The 20,681-nt window shown below is 37.1% G+C and overlaps 2 protein-coding genes across 6 annotated transcripts; both read left to right on the top strand.

Moving 5' to 3' along the window:
* Positions 1-412: 412 nt before the first annotated feature.
* LOC113682360 (uncharacterized) lies at positions 413-13,718 on the top strand. 4 transcript variants are annotated; one of them, XM_089206609.1, is made up of 13 exons: positions 413-574; positions 2,646-2,687; positions 3,555-3,605; positions 4,082-4,168; positions 5,048-5,110; positions 5,588-5,650; positions 6,389-6,451; positions 8,538-8,612; positions 8,916-8,978; positions 9,240-9,456; positions 10,074-10,193; positions 10,688-10,834; positions 12,190-13,718. In XM_089206609.1, exons 1-13 carry the CDS (start codon positions 483-485, stop codon positions 12,580-12,582), a joined length of 1,476 nt encoding a protein of 491 aa, XP_089062735.1. In that variant the 5' UTR covers positions 413-482; the 3' UTR covers positions 12,583-13,718. The 4 variants fall into 4 exon arrangements, with proteins under 4 accessions (XP_089062735.1, XP_089062737.1, XP_089062736.1 ...); XM_089206611.1 differs by lacking the exon at positions 5,048-5,110 and having other exon boundaries at positions 416-574; XM_089206610.1 differs by lacking the exon at positions 5,588-5,650 and having other exon boundaries at positions 416-574.
* Positions 13,184-20,151, top strand: LOC113682365 (heat shock 70 kDa protein 12A-like). Of its 2 annotated transcripts, none has more exons than XM_089206601.1 (5): positions 13,184-13,362; positions 16,854-17,173; positions 17,464-17,688; positions 18,203-18,374; positions 18,728-20,151. In XM_089206601.1, the coding sequence occupies exons 1-5, from the start codon at positions 13,290-13,292 to the stop codon at positions 19,774-19,776; spliced, it is 1,839 nt and encodes a 612-aa protein (XP_089062727.1). In that variant the 5' UTR covers positions 13,184-13,289; the 3' UTR covers positions 19,777-20,151. The 2 variants fall into 2 exon arrangements, with proteins under 2 accessions (XP_089062727.1, XP_089062728.1); XM_089206602.1 differs by lacking the exon at positions 13,184-13,362 and adding an exon at positions 14,399-14,515.
* Positions 20,152-20,681: the final 530 nt, after the last annotated feature.

Raw genomic sequence — 20,681 nt, 5'->3', positions numbered from 1 at the left:
TATTTGCTTAAATAACATAGTCACCACCGATATCAGTCTCTTTTACTCTCGTGTCCACTAGGCTTGTGGAAAGATGATAACCTCCGCATTTTTTAAATAAAGAAAGGAAAGCCTGCCGTCTCACAGCGGATAGTTCTTTTGTGCATGAGCAAATTGCTTATTTTCAAAGCTCTGTCTGAAGATTAAAATTTAATGGCAGACCCAGGACTATTGTTCGCTACCATTTCTCATTCATTACTTTCTTGTAAATGAAGGCGATTTCTGGTAAAAATTTTAGTTTGGAAATATCTTCGCAACCATATACTGGATTTTCCGCGAATTTCTCATCAATTGACGTTACTACCTGTCTCCCATTTGAAATTAATGAAGATTGCTCTACCTTGACATATATCACATGACATTCAGTTACACTTCCGGTAATTCCTAGAAGACGAGGTTTTAGGCTACTGCGCGGCGGGCAAACAAGATCGATTCTACGCATTATGGAGCGATATTTGTCGTTCCACTGGCATAATAATGTATCGTCAGACACAGCCACCACACCGGAGTTAGTCCAACTTCACGAAGATTCAAGGTAAGTAAGTGAATGTCGGCGGTCTGTATGCGATCTCCATCTGAAGGTAGTGTATGAGAGTACGATTAGACATTTTGGTTTGCAATAAGGACCTCTGGAGCGAGAATTTCTTTTTCTTCAGAAGTAGAGGTACCTATTTCAAGCTACCTCTTTTTGACACATGAATAAAGTTTTTCATTCATTCATTGATAAATCCATTTATCACGTCCATTTTAAAGTTGATGTTGAGACACTGAAGTATTACTTTCAACGACAACAAAGCGAACAGAGTCCAAGGCCTCGATATCGTCCTTTGTGATGACATGCAATTCTTTGATGTCACGCACTTTTGTTGAATCGATAACGAGTAAATGAATAACTTATGCATGTTAAAAGAATAATGGAATATTAGAGTGTACAGTCAACTTAACGAGGGAGTGAATGAACAAAAAACATAATACATCATGGGAATGTAATACATCGGTGGGAATGTAATTGACATGTGCTGTGTGTTTTTGAAAACCATGCTAAGACTTGAGACAAAATTCCTATGGTTTCCTTCACAAGTTTTTTTATTGTTGTTGTAAAAGACATGTGACGATATTGCTAGGAAAGGGTTAAAGGATTCACACTCTTTCTATTGTATGGCAACTTTAACATGAACCTGAAATTTCCATGTAAGGACAGCATCAAAATCGCTACATTTTCACCATAATTTTCACACTGATTTGCTGTTTGATACTGGTAATCATTGATAGGAATACAGAGTATGGAAAAGGTAAATCTGAGGTAGAAATAGGAGACAGTGAGACTACTGCAATTTTCAATTTCTTTTGTGCACTTTATTGTTTTTGAAGATTTCTTTTGGGGCTAGCTTCAGATTGTCCTTTTTTTCCAACACATATGTGGAAGAATTGTATTAATTGGGATGTTAAGGGCCTATCAATCAACCAATTAATTGATTGATTAGAATGAAATTAACAGTTAGAGGACATATACATATTCCAACACTTGTTTTACATCCAGCAGGTAATAATATATGAGTATAAATCATTACTCAGTCGGAACAATAATTTATAATGTGACATTTCTCATCTTTCAACTTAAAGAGAACTGAATAATTCAAGAATTCAGGCAAAAGGGGATGTTAATAACAAACAGTTTTCTGTGGAATCCATCTTATATTACTTTTAAGATCATAGGCATCTTCACTTCACAAACTCCCCTCCAATTTATCCAGTTTTAAGTAGAGATTTGCTATTAAAATTGTCTTAAAACATTCAAACTTCAATAGACACTATGAGGAAAACCAGTCTGAGAGTAAAGTGTGCAGGCAGAAGTTACCACAGTGGTTTGATTGAGGTTTTAGTCCTACTTTCACTTGTGAACTTGTTGGCCATGAAGAAAAAGACCCCCAGAGAAAACTCAAACTTGCAGCTGTTTCTCAAAATATTTTGTCTAAATGCTTCATAATCACAAATTGGCATTTTTTTAGCATCCAGACTGTTTACATACTTTTAGTGACAATCTGTTTCCAATGGTGTACTGGTACAAATGTGTTAAATCATATTCCCACCATTGAAAAGAGGGATGACTGAACCCCTGCTATGGGTTCAAATTAATTTATAAATTAAAAATTGTTGGCTGACATCTACAGAACTTGTAGATCTTGGCAAGCAATGGTTAATATTTAAATTTAAGCCTTGTGAGGTTATGGCACCACAAGTTCAATTGGGCAAGGCCAAAAAATATTATGTAATTAATGATGTTGGAATATGGTACTTTTTGCAGATTTTCTCTTTTTTTTCGTCAAAGTGATGGAATGAGCTTAGCTAGGCCAAATGCTTTCGCAAAAATGGCAGACCCTGTGAAAACCATGACAGACATTTTTTTACAAATGACACCAAACTCAACTAAAATCTTAAATAAGTAATGAATACGCAGCAACCCCAAAGGATAGCTGCTGCCCAAAAAATGCATGCTCACAAAAGCTCTCTCCACCCTATGATACTCCCTTTATATTGCACATATTCGAGGTTTGCACCTTATGCATTTCGTATGTCACAGCATTCCACTGCTTTACCTTTTTCAGAACACAAAATTTAGAGAAAGAGATACAACAGTTAAAGGAGAGGTAGGTATCTTCATGGTTGGTTCTCATTTGCCCTGAAAACCTTTTGGCCCTTTTTTATTTGTTTGGTTAGCACTTAGCATTAACTAAAGCCAAAATTTACGTCTTGGCTTTCTATTTATTTAATTTATTTGTTCACCTGTGATTAGTGGCAAAAATCTAAATGTGCTTGCTCTTTTATTTTTTTATTTCTTTCTATCTATAACTCTCAAAATTTACCTTGCCCCTCATCCTCAATGTTGCCTATTGTTCAAAACAAAAGGTCACTAATTACCTAAATTGATAAAAGAAAGAGGGGACTCTCAAGTAAGTACCAAGTGACATAAATAAAGTAACAAGTAAGTTTCAAGGAACATGTTGGAGATGAACTAACAAGAATTATTTTTATTATGTTGACCATAGGGTTGCCAACTATTACTTAGGGGAGGGCATGCCAACTAATTTTTTCACTTATTGTTTGATGTGTTCTCGAAATGTTAAGACATCAGTAAAACCCAGACAATATTTAAGTCACCTTTCGGCCTAAATTTAGCTAATTGTATGTAGATTTTGTGCAATTGTATATTGTTGGATCAATATGGTGAAGTAATAACAGACATTCCCATTCTCATTATTATGAAGTGATAAATAGCAAAAAAGGGAATGATATAATTTTTCTAAAACTTTATCAAACTCTCACTGAACAAGTTAAAGCATATCTACGTTTTCTGAGCATTTAGTACGTCTTTATTTCCTAGTGGCTCATAGTATTCTAACTGTGTTCTAGGTTCAAGCAGTGTATAGGTGTGTTATATGAGAAGAAAAAAGCAGCTGATGAAAAACCCTTTGAACTTGTATTACAGCACTTTTTGTTGTTGTTTTCTTTTCTAGACAAGGCGTGTTGGAAAAACGTCTAGCTTTGAAAGAAGAAGATTGCCAAAGGTGAGTGAGACTTTGCAAATAAAGCAGATGCTGATAGTTCTCGGAGATTTCCCTGTCTCGGTCATTTAGCAGTTCTTTTTGATCTTTCCTTGCTTGCTGAAAGATTATTCTTCCTTATCAACATTGCATTCATTCATCTCTCTTTTTTGTTCCTTTACACATTGTTCTAATTCGTCTATCTCATTGCTATCCGTTTTGCCCCAATTTTTTAAAGTAATTTTACCTACTTCAGAATTAAAGGAAGAATCAATTAGAACATTTTACAATACTGAGGTACTATTTATGGGGCGCACTTACGGTGATAATTAATGACAGAAATACAGATTTTCACTATTGTCCCCGATGCCATACATCTGTTACAGAACAAGCCATTTTTTCTCTTGAATCTTGTGGATCTATAAAATATTATTAGTATTAATACTCTAATCTCTATGACGAGTGATTTACATTTTAATTATTTGTTGTTTTTTTTATAGACTGAAATCTGAAAAGGAAAAGATGGAAAGTAAATTCAAAAAAGATAAAAAAGCGATAACGAATGCGTTAAATGATAATCTCCAAAGGTAAGGCCTGGATTTACACTAAACGCAGTGTGCAAGTAAGGAAATTGTGCCACGATGACGATGACGGTGTTCTCTGAAGAAAATGCCTGAGGTCTAGGAAAACACGAATTAGCAAGGCACGACTGGATTAGCAAAACCAACTCGATCGGAATTAGTTTCAACACTCAATTAAAAATTGCTCCGGTGACTGTGATGGGTGATTGTTATTGCAATTTATGCTACTTCTTCTTGTTTACCAATCACTGTTGTTCTCAATGGACATAGATGAGCTTGTCAACTGTTGACTTGAAAGTTCTGCACCATGCCTTGTTATGATGACATTGCTTTAGTACTTTTGATTCCCAACGTGCTTTAGAGAAGAAAACAAAAATAAGATCAATAGTTACTTAAAAGCTTTCGAGACGCCGCGGATTTTAAATGACGGATGATGCCTATATGAGTTATTTATTGTACGGAAAATAACGTACCGAAGCCTATTTTTTATATTGATTATTTATAATAGTCACAATGTAGAAAAGCAGCAGATGGAAAAAAGATTTACAAGAGAGCTTACGGCAAGAGAGAACACATGTATGCGTCTAGTTTACACATCTCCTCACCTTAATGTCATTTCTCCCTTAAGAAAGAAAGAAACTCTGTAGCTTTTCCCAGTAACTAACAAGGTACAGAGGCTTTTGAACTTCGAAGACTTTCAAGAGCCTGCTCAGACACACGCTCTACAGTTTCCTATACACGTAAATTTTGCATCTGTGACAGGCAAACAGAAACATCAAATGTATATTAAAATTATACACGCATGACATTAAGGCTTCTAGCCACAGAACCACTTCTTTTAGTTAAATCAAAGTCGTTATGAGATTGTGTACTTTTTTCTGTGAGGTTGAAACAAGAAGAGGAGTCCACAAAGAAATGGAAAGACAAGGCTGAATATTGCTCGGAGAGGTAAAATTGATGTAGTGCTTGATTCTAAATTCATTTAAGTACCTCCAATCCTACTTACCTCACAGAAATGTACATAGTTGATTATACAAAGTTTTGATTATATTACAACTCGTTATTTCAGTAAGTTACTGCAAAAGAGTTTAATGGACTGTTATTATTACCTACCAACTGACCGACGGGATGACTGATTGTGTAATTGCTTGACTGACTAAAGGGCTAACTAACTTACAACGTAGCCGCACAGTAATGGTGAGTTTGTACCGAAGCATATCAGATCTCATTGTACTACATTGGCAAATGGAGAAATATGAATTTCCAAATCTTGCATCCATAAATTTTGCATCCTTAACAGGCAAACGGAAGCATCAAGTGTATATTAGAATCAAACATGCATGGCACTAAGGCTTCCGGCCACAGAACTAGCTTTTTTTTAGTTAAATCAAAGTCGTTATGAGATTGTGTACTTTTTTCTGTGAGGTTGAAACAAGAAGAGGAGTCCACAAAGAAATGGAAAGACAAGGCTGAATATTGCTCGGAGAGGTAAAATTGATGTAGTGCTTGATTCTAAATTCATTTAAGTACCTCCAATCCTACTTACCTCACAGAAATGTACATAGTTGATTTTATAAAGTTTTGATTTTATTATAACTCGTTAATTCAGTAAGTTACTGCAAGAAAGTTTAATGAACTGTTATTATTACCTACCAACTGACCGACGGGATGACTGATTGCGTGATTGCTTGACTGACTTAAGGGCTGACTAACTTACTACGTAGCTGCACAGTAATGGTGAGTTTGTAGCGAAGCGTATCAGATCTCATTGTACTGCATTGGGTGACGGAGAAATATGAATTTTTAAATCTTCATATTTAATTTTGCATCTGTGACTGACAAACGGAAGCATCAAGTGTACAGCTATTTCAATTTACGTTGTCGGATCAAAGCTTCAAGGGTACGGGACAAGACCGAAAGGCGGTATGGGTAGATTAGAATTAATTTTAGGCTTTCGGGGTTGTCGGCGCGAGATGGACATAGACATCGGAGATCTTCGCTGTATGGACGAGGCATTGTTAATTTTGCTGATAATTATTCATTAAGATCCCATATTCCCCTTCGGTCTTGTCTTGTAGGCTTGAGGCTTTGATCCGACAACGTAAATTGAAATAGCTGTATATTAAAATCAAACATGCATGGCACTAAGGCTTCCGGCCACAGAACCAACCTTTTTTTTTCGCTAAATCAAGGTCGTTATGAGATTATGTACTTTTTTTCTGTGAGGTTGAAACAAGAAGAGGAGTCCACAAAGAAATGGAAAGACAAGGCTGAATATTGCTCGGAGAGGTAAAATTGATGTAGTGCTTGATTCTAAATTCATTTAAGTACCTCCAATCCTACTTACCTCACCTACTTACCTCACAGAAATGTACATAGTTGATTATACAAAGTTTTGATTATATTACAACACGTTATTTCAGTAAGTTACTGCAAGAGAGTTTAATGAACTGTTATTATTACCTACCAACTGACCAAAGGGATGACTGATTGCGTGATTGCTTGACTGACTAAAGGGCTGACTAACTTACTACTTAGCCGCACAGTAATGGTGAGTTTGTAGCAAAGCGTATCAGATCTCATTGTACTGCATTGGGTGACGGAGAAATATGAATTTTCAAATCAGCGACAAACGATTAGTTTTGGGCCACTCGCGCTATTCAAGTACCGTTCACTAGAAATTCGGTCCTGAAGTTTCTTCTTTAAAACAAGGATTGCGTCAAATTTAACAAAGAAAGCCAATGATACTCTTACGTTCATATCCCCCGTGAGAAACCCACAATGTTCAGGGCGCTACCTTATTCAAGATACTGTAGGTGCCTTTTTAGGTTTTTCTGAAATTGTTACATATTTCTTCTTAAATAAAGCACTGTGACCAAGCTGAACATGCTCAAAAGGCATCCTTTGCACTTAGCCTCAAAACTTTCTTGGCGCTTGACCAACATTTTCTTAATTTATTTTAAAAGAATACTTAAGGAAATATTATTTAAACGAATGAATGTTTATAAAGAAGAATATGAAACACTTTATCCTTCTCGTTGCGGCTCAGTCTCGAGAAACGTTTTCTATTCAAAGGGCACGCTATTCTTGATAGTGTCAACACCATACAAGCAAACATGGAAAAACATTTCTTCTCGTCTGGAGTTTTTTATTAGTATAATGGGAGTTTTCGATACCGTTGATTACGAAACACTACCCAGGGGTGCATCCACCTTTTTTATTTGTTTTAGGCATTTTCACTGGTCTGAAAGCGTGCTAACCTAGTGCTTTAACGTTACAAGATTTGTTCTTGGTGCTTCTTTGTTATTTAAGATCTCGAAAGTATGTATGTCGTAGCGAAAGTCCACTTCTTGTCTCAAACTTTACAAGAGTCATATAGTTATTATAGAAGTCAAACGGGAGAAAAATCCTAGCTGCGGGCCTTTGGGGTTATAGGCTGGCCGCACTCCTACACTTGATAACCTTTAGCCGGTTTCATCTAATTTAGAAGGTAGAACACCAGCAAATCAGATTGGTTTATACATTGCCGAGAAAACCACCACCTGCTCATGCATGTATGCTAGGACAACTTCTCTTTCTATTACACATTATGATGTTCATGATCACTGTGGTTCCATCTGACACACACTCTTTTTGTCTTTTCGCCGATGGCACCAATATTCTCTGCGCTGACAAAAATCTAACTGTAGAAGAAACTATGAAACAATAAATACAAAGAAATCTAACGAAGTAGTACCTCATTCTTATAAAAACGTATCTATCAACCAAATATTCATATTCTTTACAATTACTTTGGAAGGAAAATAATAATTCAGTTACCCTTGGGCAGTAATAAATCGTTACCTTTTTTTTTGAAATATCACATCGGTTATATTACACGTAGAATAAATAAAACAGTAGGATTAATTGCGAAATTAAGACACTTTTTACTACTACCGACTCAGTTGAATGTAAGGAGATATTAATGTCCCAATATTTTCACTTGTGAACGTTTATCTAATTTACATAATTTATGGACTAACTTAACATATCACAAATCATAAAAAAGAGTTAAATTAACAGAAAGTGATAAACAATAGTATGTCCGAAGGAGCTGGTAATAATCCTTCATTAGTGCCTAAGTAACATTTCTTATGTATGTATAATTACACGTACATGTATACATGTATATGGCGGTAAGTAATAATTCGTTCTTTGTACTTCTTGTCCCTGTTCTTTATCTCTGTCACAATTATATATTAGGAATGTCATAATCTATGACTGGCCCACCGAGATTTATTCGCCTATTTGCGGTCAGTCCAATGTAACAACGTGCAATATGTAATATTTAAAACAAGTAATAACATTTATGTATTGTAACGTATAACTCTTTTAGCTTTGAGAAAATTCGTGACAGCTTTAACATGTACCTCAAGAAGCAGGCTGCAGAAGAACAGGAATTAATTAACAGGTTAGTATCCTGAGTTGTTTACATTGCTGTTGCCTCAAGTGAGTTTGATGTTTATTTGTTACTTCAATTTTTTGGTAGAACAACGTATTTGGCGTTGCCACGAAGCAATAAGTCATTTCACTGAAACAATCAGCATTAGCAGGGTCCTTTGTTATTGTTGTTTTCTATGGGGTGGTAAGAGTCTTTCCCAAATGCACGTACATTCTTACTGTGTTGACATTTGGATTTCACTTTTTGATCATGTTTATCTGTTCAAAGATTCATTTGATTTGACAATGTATCCGTGTTAATATTCACTTAAAGTTTGTCGAAAAGAGACGAGGAGTTACGGGTTCTCCGGGAACAATTAAGAGACAAGACAGTGAGGTACTTCACCTACAATAGTATTGTTTTCAGCAAATAGAGAAACATAAATATACCGCAGCTTGCTAATTATTATTATTTTTTTGTTGTAAATAATTTTTGAACTTGTGGTTACTTTATACTTCTCTAAATTAAAGAGCACTCCACTATCATCAAATCCTTGTCATTCTGTTTGAAGTCTTACTTTTACGGGATGGGAAATTTGCGGTCCAAATTTTAGAACCAATTGCAGGTCACAATTTCACTAGCCCTTACTGCTTATAGATTGGCCATAAGTTTTGAAAAGCGACTGAAGCAAGATCAACGACGAGTTGAAAATACTGTGGAATCAAACACACCCAGTGATATAGAAAAAGACTTCAGCGACTTTTTCGATGGAGAGAGGCTTGACGCTTGTGACGACATCGAGTTCGTGTTGGGCCCATCCGGAGAAATCGAAGATAATGTTTATTATCCAAGATTGGCTTGCTTGATATTTGAGGTAATCATCATACATGTAACAGTAAATAATTTAAGATCAAACTTAACTTAATAACAACAATTATAACTGATCTGCTGAAATTATAACTAGTAGAGACATGAGGTAAACCTCGTGAACTTGTGTTATCATGACTAAAAGAGCAGTTGTCATCGCCATTCTTGTTGTCGATCCGTTTAAGGCTGTCATCTCCAGTGAATTGACACTTATTCAGCAATTCAAAAATTTTGCCAGCTGTCAGACTCGTGTACGCTAGAGTGGTGCTTCAAATAGCTAGATCAGCAAGTCTTTATTATTATCAACTTGACTCTTGTCTATAAGAATGTAAGAGACAATTGATGCATACCCAACGCTCCTGCATGTTGGATTAGGCTGTGAACTGGTCCGGAAAGTTCCGTGGTTCACAAAAAAAATAAGCACTCCATGGATTACGACCATCTGTGATGAAGATAACAACAGCATTCCACCAATTTGCGAAGGCATGCCCTTCTAATATCCATAATACATTGCGCACTCACAAAGTAGAGCCAAGAATTTCAAGACGTCCAATTAAAATGTTCTGATTGGAGATTGTGCGCTGATTTTGCTTATTTTTGGAAACATCATGATTTCTTTTGTAGACTGCTTACGAACAGGTGAAAGAGGCAAGGGATGCCGCTTGTGATTTGTTCCAAAACGTTACCAGCCAACTAATTGGGGAAGCTCCAAGAATGTGCCAGGAATTATGCCACGCAAGAAAGGTTAGGATGTACATAAATAAAAGGCCTTCATTATCCCCTGTATACTCTTGTATCATTCACGAGGCGTTTTGAGAGGGTGTGCATGTATGTGTACACTATTATCATTGAATTGCATTACTATTTAGACACACTTAATAGCCCTTCCTCTTCACTGTCTTAGCCGTGTTAATGTTGTTATTTTTTATGATTATCTTCATGATAATGATTATTGATTTTAAGATTTTGTTAAGGTTTTGTTTTGCACTTCTTTTCCTCCCAATTGATAACTTAACCTCTTGATGTGCACAAATGATGGAAAAGCTCCTTTAAAGAAAATCAATTTCAACTATGCTTAATCAATAGAAGGAATTAGAAGGTCGATGATCAAAAAAAATTAATTAAAAAATAAATGAATAACAAAGAAGAAGTTGTCCTATGCATTGACCCTCTGTTCCCTAAATATGGACTAAGGCCGTATTTTAATTCAATTGCTTCCTCGTGTTTCTCAATTAAAGGAGAATGGTGCTTCTGCTCAGTTACCAGAAACATTTGATCTTTTAACGGGGAGGATGGATGAAGGAATATCAACGGATGTACTTGATGGAATGATGCTTTCCTTGAAAGAAACGTCACACTTGGGTAACCTCGACTGCTTCCAAAAGGTATGTGATAAATAAAGAATGAAACACGGGCACGCGTAGATATGGAATTTCTCCTCGAGTGTCAAACTCTATAGCTCACGAGTGAACGCAGCGAACAGGTGAGATATCGATATCTACAAGCAACCATCTTTTATTTTTTTTTGTTATATAAACACAAAAGGCCTTTACTAATAAGAAGAGTCGACTTCATTAATGAATGAGAAAAGTTGTAAGGTGCGTCGGTGATAAGGCTTGAGATGAAAAAATGCGTTGAAAAAGTACAAAACAAACACTGGGCGTAACTTCCACCTCACAAAATTCTCAGTTATTGACTTTTTCCTTACCGATAGAAGAAATTTTTTCAGATACACGGCCAAAATCGGCCTGTGACAAATCTTCCAGTTGGAGATTTTCGTTCTTAGCCGCGAGAAATGCCACTGCTAAAGCCAAGCGCGTAACTTTCCATTTTGCTTTTCGTATTTTGGTGTTCTTCTACCTCTAGGAAATTTTGCTCATGACTGTTCCAAAGCGATACGAATTTTAAGTGTTTTTAGCAGCCATAATCCGTAAACAGTTAGGCAACACTAAGATTAAAAACGAATATCTTTTATTACCAATTCCAGCCAAATTGTTCTCTGCCAATCGCAAACCATGACGCAACAGTATGAAAAAATCCTGGAAAATTCACCCAGCCACACCAGCTTTCCATATTTATGATGTGCATGAATCGACTCTTCCGGATAATTTTAATCAAAGTATTGTGCGTAATATATTTTTGTTAACGTCATCAAGTTCAGCTTCGAAGTATGCGCCTTTGGAATCTTAAAATCTGGATATCACGATAATTTAAATTATTTTCATTTCTATATCAGTTACCATTATTGTTGTTATTATAAAAGTTGAGGAAGAGAGAAATGCCCAAGATATGTCATCATGGTGGAAGTATTGGCGAACAACTCTTTCTCAGATTGTCAATGAACAATTGGTTCATATGTCAGCGTGCGTTCATCGATATATGAAGTACTTGGGAAGCTTGGAGAGCACGAAAGATGCGTAAGAGTAGCTTCTTGAGTGCTCTCCAAACTTCCCAAGTGCTTTATATCTCGATGAACGCACAGCTGACGTATGAACCGATTGTTTTATAACATTTTCAACCCGATGGTTTGCTGATTTGATTTGTTTGCTAACGTCATGAGCGTGCACAATAAGAATATGATGCACACTCGCGCAATTGAATTTGATGAGACAAATTTACTAGCTATGTTATAAAATTCATTTGATTAATATGCACATTCATTATTTTAGTTTAGTTTTGAAAGTCTTCATAGTGATTATTTCACCCTATTTGATGTTTTGACTTCTCAAAACACCCTTAGGATGTCAGGAAGATTGTGTGGGAACGTTGGACAAATTGCATGTCCGAAATGGAGGGATCATTCTTACCCAGGCCTTCAGAGGATGTGTTGACACGACTCGGTGACTACATAAAGGCATGTATCAGGCTAACATGGAGAATGGTTACACAAGTTCCACCAATGCAGCTTGAGTATGGGGCTGTGCAATTTGACAAAGATTTGCATAAATTGGCGAGATTCCAACATCGTGCAGAATACAGTCGTGGCGCAGATCATCTTTCTGGGCAGGTTATTGCCTGTTACTTGTGGCCTGCACTTTTGGAAGCGGGTGATCGAATTGTTTTTCCAGGAGAGGTTATGTGTGAGCCTGAATCGGATGGTTATGTGGTGATTTCCCCATCTTTGATACCCTGATCCAGATAAATAACATCCTCCAAAGAATCTTTCAGAAGGAGGTCACACGTTACGACATAAACATTATGGATATTACATATCTGCAAAATTAAAACATTGCAAAAGGAGGCATATAATTTAATCGTTTGTCTATCATTCCAAGACTGTATGATATCTTTACACCTCGCCGGTTGAAGAGTACAGCAGCCTTCTACCCCCCCAAAATTAGCAATATAGATTTGAGACCAGCATCTTCGTCTTTTTCTTGTTCACAAGTAAGGTCTAGCCATCGAAATGGCTTAACTTCGGCAGCTTGGAGAAATCTTTCAAGTAGACTGATGAAATGTAAACAGGGAGTCATTTTAAAACCTTTCGGTTTCGGTTTTCTCGGGAAAATTCCATTGTTGTTAAATATCTTCGTGGCTCTCAATTTTATTGCTTTCAAAGCAAATTTCAATTTAGAAATTTTCCGGCAAAAAATGCCAACCTAATTCCTTCATCGGGATTATGCATGAAATGTGTTACACAATAAACTTTCGCATTTGGGTTTCCGTCACATACTCTCTCTTTCTCGTTATCCGATACTTATGAAATTAAAAAGGAATGTGTTTTCTGTGTAAACAGGATACTGTAATTCCAGGCCGTTGATCGTCACTTGATTCTGGGAATTTCCCTTCCTGTTTGGGTTTCTCAGAAAGCACCCTCCAAGTCGTTCTTTGACACATTGAATGGCGAGTTATCATATCACTAAACTTCTGTTGAGGAAAAGACAAGGCAAACCTAAGGGAATGGCTTCAGAAGGTAATGATGTTTATACTGCTAGAATTTTCACGCGAAAGCTACAATGTCCACCACAATCCTTAACAATTATTGTTATCAGGCCATCAAAGCTCTTGCACTCAGGAGTAAACACAAAATGGTGCACTCAGTCAGACTTATTACATTTTCCATCACAAAAGTTACTCTAATTTTGTTCAGGATATGCTTCTTAATCAAAATTATGCCGTAATAAACGCGTGAAGTGATGAAATTTTTGAGAGGTCATACGTTACGTTAATAGAGGTCTGTACTTTCCCTTGCGTCTACAAGGCTTTTATTAGTCACAAGATATAATGAATACTAAATATCCAGAGCATTAAAATATTAAAGTCATTGAATGTAGACTCGTTCATCGATCATTCCAACACTAAATGTTGAAATTATTCCCTAGAAAAAACCAACAATAAGAAGAAGAAAGATTGAGGGGCAGCGTCATTGTCTGTTTGTTGTTGATATGTTAATTAGATTTATGCATTAAGGTGGCGTGACTTGCGATGATTGCAAATGTAAACGGGAAGTCATTTAGTAACCTTTTGGTTTCCGCTTATTCCGAGAAATTTCCCTTGTTATTGAATGTCTTGTAAAGCAATCGGTCGATCTTTTGTGTCTACAAATTTTACTGCCCTCAAAGCAAATACTTGTATTTAAATTTTCTTTACACAAAGCCCAATATATTTCTCGACTATGATTGTGTTTTCCGAGAAACTCAACAGGAAGAGAAATTTATTTCGTGAGCAAGAGAATGGGGCACTTTATTTCGTAATTTGATTTTCGTGAGATACTTCTCGAACTTTGCCTGATAGTCGTGAAATTAGAGAGGAATTCAATAAGATTTTATTTTCTGTGTAATCAGGATATTCTAATCTCATGACCCTTGATCGTGGGTTAATTCGGGGAATTTCCCTTTCTGGTAATTTAGTGTTAACAACTGGGTTGAAAACGTAAATTAGCCACCGTAAAGGGTAAAAAAGCTGACGTTTCGAGCGTTAGCCCTTCGTCAGAGCGATTGAATGTTTAGATGTCTCGGAAAACACGGTCTAAGTCAGTCTTCGACGCTTTGAATGGCGAGACATGCTATCATAGAACTCCTGTTTAAAAAAAAGACAAGCAAAATACAAAAGTATGGCTTCAGAAGGTAATTCATACCGCTAGAATTTTCATAAAATTAATTCCAGAGAGATCAAATCTTTGAATCATACATTCGTTTATCAGCTCATGCAAAAGCTACGCTGTCCACCACGATCCTTAATAATGATTGTTTTCAGGTGATCACAGCTCTTACACTCAGGAATGGTCACAAAAATGAGCATTCAGTCACACCTTTTTAGTTTACCTTCACAGGAGTTGGTAATTTTGCTTAGAATATGCTTCCAAATCAAAACCATGAGATCCAACAAGCCTCTGAAAACATTTTACATGTTTTCGTTGTTGACATCTGCAAGGTAATCAATAAGATTCTGAGAAAAAAAAAATGGTTTCTTTTGGCATGAAAACCCATCTGTAGTGACGTTTCTTGTGAAAGCATTGCCAACCAAGTCTGTGTCCGCATAAATTTTGGTTTAGCAAGATAGCTGATTTATTGTCCAAAACTTACATCTAATACATTAAGGGGGTAAGGTTCTAAAGGATCAGCGATGTCGATAGTGTAATGTTTGTAGATATATCGTCTTGTCCCACGCTCGTGACAAGACGACAAACATCTTTCTTTATTGCTTTACCGAGCTCAAAACTTACCATCTCTCTTATCAACTTTTGGCTATGCTATGCAGTAGATGACTATGGCGGATGTGCAGTAAAGTGATCAGTGATCCTAATGGATCTCTTGCGCCTCGATATTTTCTCTACGTTATGAACGAAAGGACAAGTTTTGCATCGTGAGCGAGCGCATTTGAAAGTTCCAGGTTGGTCATTGGTTTGAAATGAACTTCTGACCAAAAAGTTGCCTATGTTTTTGTCACGTTTGAATAAATTAGTAGACATTACCAAAAGATAGTACCAGTCTCTCAATCGTTCTGGAATAATGTAAAGTTTTTAAATTTGATGATAGATTTAACTGCGTGGTTGTGTGGGCGAAATGTGAGAGTGAATGGAATGTAGTCCGTATTTTCCTTCTCGGCCGTTTGTAGTGCTGACTGTCGATCAATTGTTGGGCACGGTGGTGGCCCGCGGAACGACAGAAACAGGATAGCCACGTTTCGATAAACTTTAAATCACTCCAAAACGATTCAGAGACTGTTACCATCTTTTCGCAACCTCCACTAATTTCATTCAAACGTGACAGAGTGCTTCAGGTCTGGAGACAAAATAGGACGAACTCGAGAAACATGCCACGTCTTATATCGTTTGGTCCCTTGATGTTTAGTAGAACGTTATATTGACACTCTCTTCCCTTCCCTTATGACTATGATTTTATGATTCTAGGTTAATTTGGTAGTGCATCAACTAAATGAATTACTCATTTGGTTGGTTTCATTTTGCATTCTATTACGTTTTTAAAGACTAAAACAAGTACTTATTGAAAAGGAAAAGAAAAGAAAAAATGTCCAAACTCGCGACTTCTCAAGAAAATACATTTGCCATCAAAAAAGCGGAACCTTTCTAGTTTTACGAGGGCCGTGCAAGATTTACAGCTTGTCTCCTTTTCACTTCTTCTCTTTGTACCTAATGCAATTGCTGGCAAATTCGGCATTGAAACATTATTCAAGTGTTATTATTTTTTCCACAGTTCGTCAGGGGGTGGTATTCTACAAAGTCTGCGATCTGATTGGGTCCGAGAGCGGGCAGCATTCTCCCATCCGACCCGCCTCCGTTTCGAATTGAGTCGCTTTGCAAAACATGTCTTGTTTGCTTGGAAGCCTTTTAAATTAACTTTACCATTACGCGAAAAAAAAATGTCTCAGTCGAGTCTCTCTCTTTAATTTGAGTAACCTATCTACCTACTCGCTCAAAAACTGTTCAGTTTATGGAATTACAGCTCTTAATCAATCTGGTCTCTTAGCCAAGCACTTAAGGATGGAAAAAAAAAATGAAATGTTATTCACCAGCCTTAGTAGGTTCGTATTGAGAGAAAGCCTACACTCTATCTTGCGTATTATGGATATTATGTATAAAGAAATAATTTTTACTGTAATTTATCAAGTCTCAGATAAGAATCTAAAGGAAGACTAAGAATGAATTCAGCTCTGTCCTCAGACAAGCTCAAACTTCGCATATACCAAAATTCATGTATAATCAATTTAGCAGTTGTTTTCTAAGAAAATTGTTGGTTTTGAATTCGAAGAGACCGTCGGTCATATGGCCTCAAAGAGGAAAAAGACCTGTGGAGAAATAAGAAATCGGCTATCACGTTGCTTCCTTATCTGAGAATATTTAGATCCATCAAACATCCAAGTTGATTTACCTGCCAGGTACCTAGAAGCTAAAGCTGATCAAACTCACGCAGGTCTAATAGTATGGTATTATTGCATTTGCAGTTAGAGAAAATCCGTCCGATGATTTTAAGAATCCATACATTGCCATGGTGGCGATAGACTTTGGCACTTCATACACTGGCTTTGCCTTTTCATTTAACAAAGGTAATGAACAAGACGCGATTTTCATGAACCGGGACTGGACGAATGAACAGGGAGGCAGAACGAGCAAGACTCCGACCTGCCTGCTCCTTAATTCAGATCTCAGTTTCAACTCGTTTGGCTATGATGCAATGGAAAACTATGCACAGCTACAAAATGAACACGAGGAGCAGAAGTACTTCTTCTTTCAGCATTTTAAAATGGCACTCCATAACGATGAGGTATAGTAGCTGCTTTACAATTACCTAGAAATCTGTATCGAAGCTTAATCCCAATCGTCTTAGATGAAATGAAGTTCCTTTCCTTTTGGCACCTGACTATCGAATTTTAATACCCTCAATGGAGTTTTATGTAATCAGAAAACCTTTCTACACTGGAAAATCTGGTACTCAGGTGAGAATATTCGGGGTCCCATGCGACAATATTTAACGAACTCTGGAACTGCTGCAAGATGTTCTGATTACTCTCGCGTAAAATGTTTTTCCTACTGATTGTACGGTTATATTATTAGAAACTTAACAAGGACACATCCATTAAAGCTGCAAATGGAAAAGAAGTTAAGGCCCAGACTGTGTTTGCACTTTCAATCGAGTTTCTGAAAGACGAAGCAATCAAAATTCTTGCCTTGGAAACCGGTGATGAACAATTTAAGGCAGACGATATTCAATGGGTACTAACTGTTCCTGCAATATGGACTCCAGCAGCTAAACAGTTCATGAGAGAAGCAGCCAATCAGGTGAGGTTGCATAAAAATACATCGTGGTCACTTTGATTCCAGCATATCAATGCATAGCATGGATTTTTTTTTTCACTCAGGCTAAATCACCCATTTTCACTTCCGTGCCTCTTTGTTCAGAAAAAGAGAGCTGCAATTTAAAGTTCTAATTACACAACTGAGGTAAAGTAGAGACGCGGAGACATTTTCCTTATCAACCCAGAACTTGGCATTGTTTAGGCTATTTCTGAATGCGCCTGAGGCACCAAAAGCAACCGATCAAAACATTTACAGGCATTAGTAAATTATTTGGCTTCACCCAAACTTTTTCTGCTCTTTTTTTTTTTTTTTTATTTAAACATTAGTTTTGTGTGTCTGGCGTCAACCCATATCCTCGTGCTTTTTAAACCCTTTGTTGCTTACTTTTCTCCCTTTCGGTACATGTGTTTGCTTAGGAGGGAAGGGGGGTCTCCATTTTTGCGAATTAAATGAAAAATTTACAAGCCACATTTTTCACTTACTTTTTTTCTTGTAGGCCGGAGTTGGAAAGCAGACTAATCCTGGCCAGTTAATTATTGCCTTGGAGCCCGAAACTGCCGCAATTTTCTGCATGGAACGGAAGAATATAGAAAGAGAATGTAACAGTGATTTCAAAGATGAAGAGCTTTCAAAACCAAAAACACGGTATATGGTCGTTGATATAGGAGGTAAAGATGTTATTCAAAGATCCCTTTGTTCTATCCTTTAAGTGAATTACCACGCAAAAAGGGTAGCATATACATTTTTAAAGGGGTAAAGTGAGCACATTAAGCTCGACTGAATTGGGAATGTAAATATGAAAGAAAACGCTTTGGTTTCGTTCAAATAAATATATTCCACAAGGAAACAATAACTTCCTTGTTACAGACGCAGAGAGGTTTAGGAAAGATGAACAGAAAAATAGACAATAATCAAAAAATGAATTTTTCCGCTTGATTTAGCGAAACTTTCCGATATGGGGGGGGGGGGGGGAGTAAGAAGAATTAAAACTGATCGGAATTTTTTCTTTAAATATTTCTAGGTGGGACATTAGATGTGGCCATACATGAGGTTATAGAGAAAGGCAGCATCAAAGAGATTGACAAAATAACGGGTGGTCCCTATGGCGGGATCAGAGTGAACCAAGAGTTCGAAAGGCTCTTGGGAGATTTGTTCGGAGTAGCAAGGCTGAATGCGTACAAAGAGAAGTTTCCTTCCGATTGGCTGGCTCTGATGAACGACTTTGAAGGGAAAAAGCAAGGATTTCGTATGTTGGGAGGAAAAATGACAAATATCCGTTATCCGGCAAGCTTTGCTTCTCTTGTTGAGCGAAACACAGTTAAGGAGCGTTACGATGAGAATGATGTTAGGTTGAAGAGAAATGAATATCTTTGCATAAGCCCAAACATCATGGAAGTAAAGTTGTTTGCACCTGTCTTATCTGACATCAGGGATCATTTGAAAAGACTGCAGGAAAGGACAAAGGCTTTAAATGTTACAACCATGATTCTGGTGGGCGGATTCGCGGACTCTCCGATTCTTCAGAATAAGATTAAGAATGAGTTTTCAAAGAATTTTCGAGTTGTGGTCCCCCGAAATGCCGCTATAGCTGTAGTTCAAGGTGCTGTATTATTTGGAAAGAATCCAGCTAAAATAACGGAAAGGGTCATGAGCACAACTTATGGTGCCGATTGCTCTCGGGATTTTGACAAATTCGTTCACCCTTCCGCTAAGTTTTTTTTAGCCGATGGTCGCCCGAAGTGCAAAGACTTATTTAGCTGCTTTGTGAAGGAGGATGAGGTCGCACAACCAGGTCATACTGTCAAGAAGATGTATACCCCCCTTCATGCAAATGACACTCAACTTACATTTGGATTTTATGTTGCAAAAAATCCCGAATGTAAGTTTATCACCGATGAAGGAGTAACTAAGATTGGAAGTGTCACTGTCAACTCTCCAGATACTTCTAAAGGGCGAAGCAGAAATATTGAAGTCACCATGCACTTTGGAGGAACAGAAATCGTCGCCACAGCAATAGATATTTCGAGTGGAAGCACAGCTCAAACCACTCTGGATTTTTTCCATGACTAACCGCTATCAAAGAAATGTAATAGCACTCTATCATTCTGTAAGAAGCTGGTGTCGATCTGAAACTTTATGGCAAGTGCCATGCAAAGCGGCGTAGAACAATTTGTGTTGTAGAAATGATTGCAATTGCCAATTTTAAAGTTGTTAGTGCTGCTTGTAGGAACGAGGATGAAAACAGACGCACCAAGGAAATTTGGCTTTTTTATATATCAAATTTTCTATCGAAGGCAACGGTCTATTCACTAGCTAAAGTGTGAACTACAAACCTACAGATTCTTATAGCTCCTTATGATATTCATCTTTGCATCCATCGCATGTCAAGAATTCCACTATTTCCTGATAAATAAACTGTAACAGTTTTTTAGTTTGTAAATAAAATTAGAGAGATGGCAAATTTGAGTCCGGTAAAGAACAAGAGAAAGATGCTGTTCTTCTTGTCACAAGCGTGAGACAAAGAAAAAATTCTGAGTCCCCATGAGGAAACGAACCCTAGACCTTCGGATTCTGCGCTCCGATGCTCTACCACTGAACAGAGACTCTGCGGTGAGCGAGGTCTATTACGAAGTTCAAAAGCCACGCGTACTGCATACCGCTTAGATCAGCAATATCGAAAGCATCTATTTACAAACATGACAAAAGCTTCAAAATTTGCGGCCATCTCGTTTAATAGACAACTTGGTTTGGAATTTGTCAGGCATCCATGTTAACGAAGTGTAACCACTTTGATTAATTTTATTATTTTATCTATTTACTAGTTAATTAGCTCATTAATTTATTAGTATATAGTTTTAATTATTTCTTTATTCTGAAAAGCCCATTTGGGACGAATGAAGTATGTATGTATGTCTAGAGAGGGTTGGGGAAGGAGGAATCCGAGATAATCTTGCACAAGACTGGTTTGGTCGCAC

The sequence above is a fragment of the Pocillopora damicornis genome, chromosome 5, assembly GCF_964200805.1.
Source record: "Pocillopora damicornis chromosome 5, jaPocDami1.2, whole genome shotgun sequence".
NCBI lineage: Eukaryota > Metazoa > Cnidaria > Anthozoa > Scleractinia > Pocilloporidae > Pocillopora > Pocillopora damicornis.
Note: the sequence above shows the minus strand (reverse complement) of the source record. Positions and strands in the feature narration are given on the sequence as shown.

Excerpts from the sequence above, each read along its gene's own strand:
- LOC113682360 (XM_089206609.1), top strand. The coding sequence starts at position 483 with ATGGAGCGATATTTGTCGTTCCACTGGCATAATAATGTATCGTCAGAC. Across the intron at positions 3,606-4,081 it reads AAAGAAGAAGATTGCCAAAG|ACTGAAATCTGAAAAGGAAA; the intron begins GTGAGTGAGACT and ends TTTTTTTTATAG. Across the intron at positions 8,613-8,915 it reads GAACAGGAATTAATTAACAG|TTTGTCGAAAAGAGACGAGG; the intron begins GTTAGTATCCTG and ends ATTCACTTAAAG.
- LOC113682365 (XM_089206601.1), top strand. The coding sequence starts at position 13,290 with ATGGCGAGTTATCATATCACTAAACTTCTGTTGAGGAAAAGACAAGGC. Across the intron at positions 17,689-18,202 it reads TGAGAGAAGCAGCCAATCAG|GCCGGAGTTGGAAAGCAGAC; the intron begins GTGAGGTTGCAT and ends TTTTTCTTGTAG. Across the intron at positions 18,375-18,727 it reads TATGGTCGTTGATATAGGAG|GTGGGACATTAGATGTGGCC; the intron begins GTAAAGATGTTA and ends AAATATTTCTAG.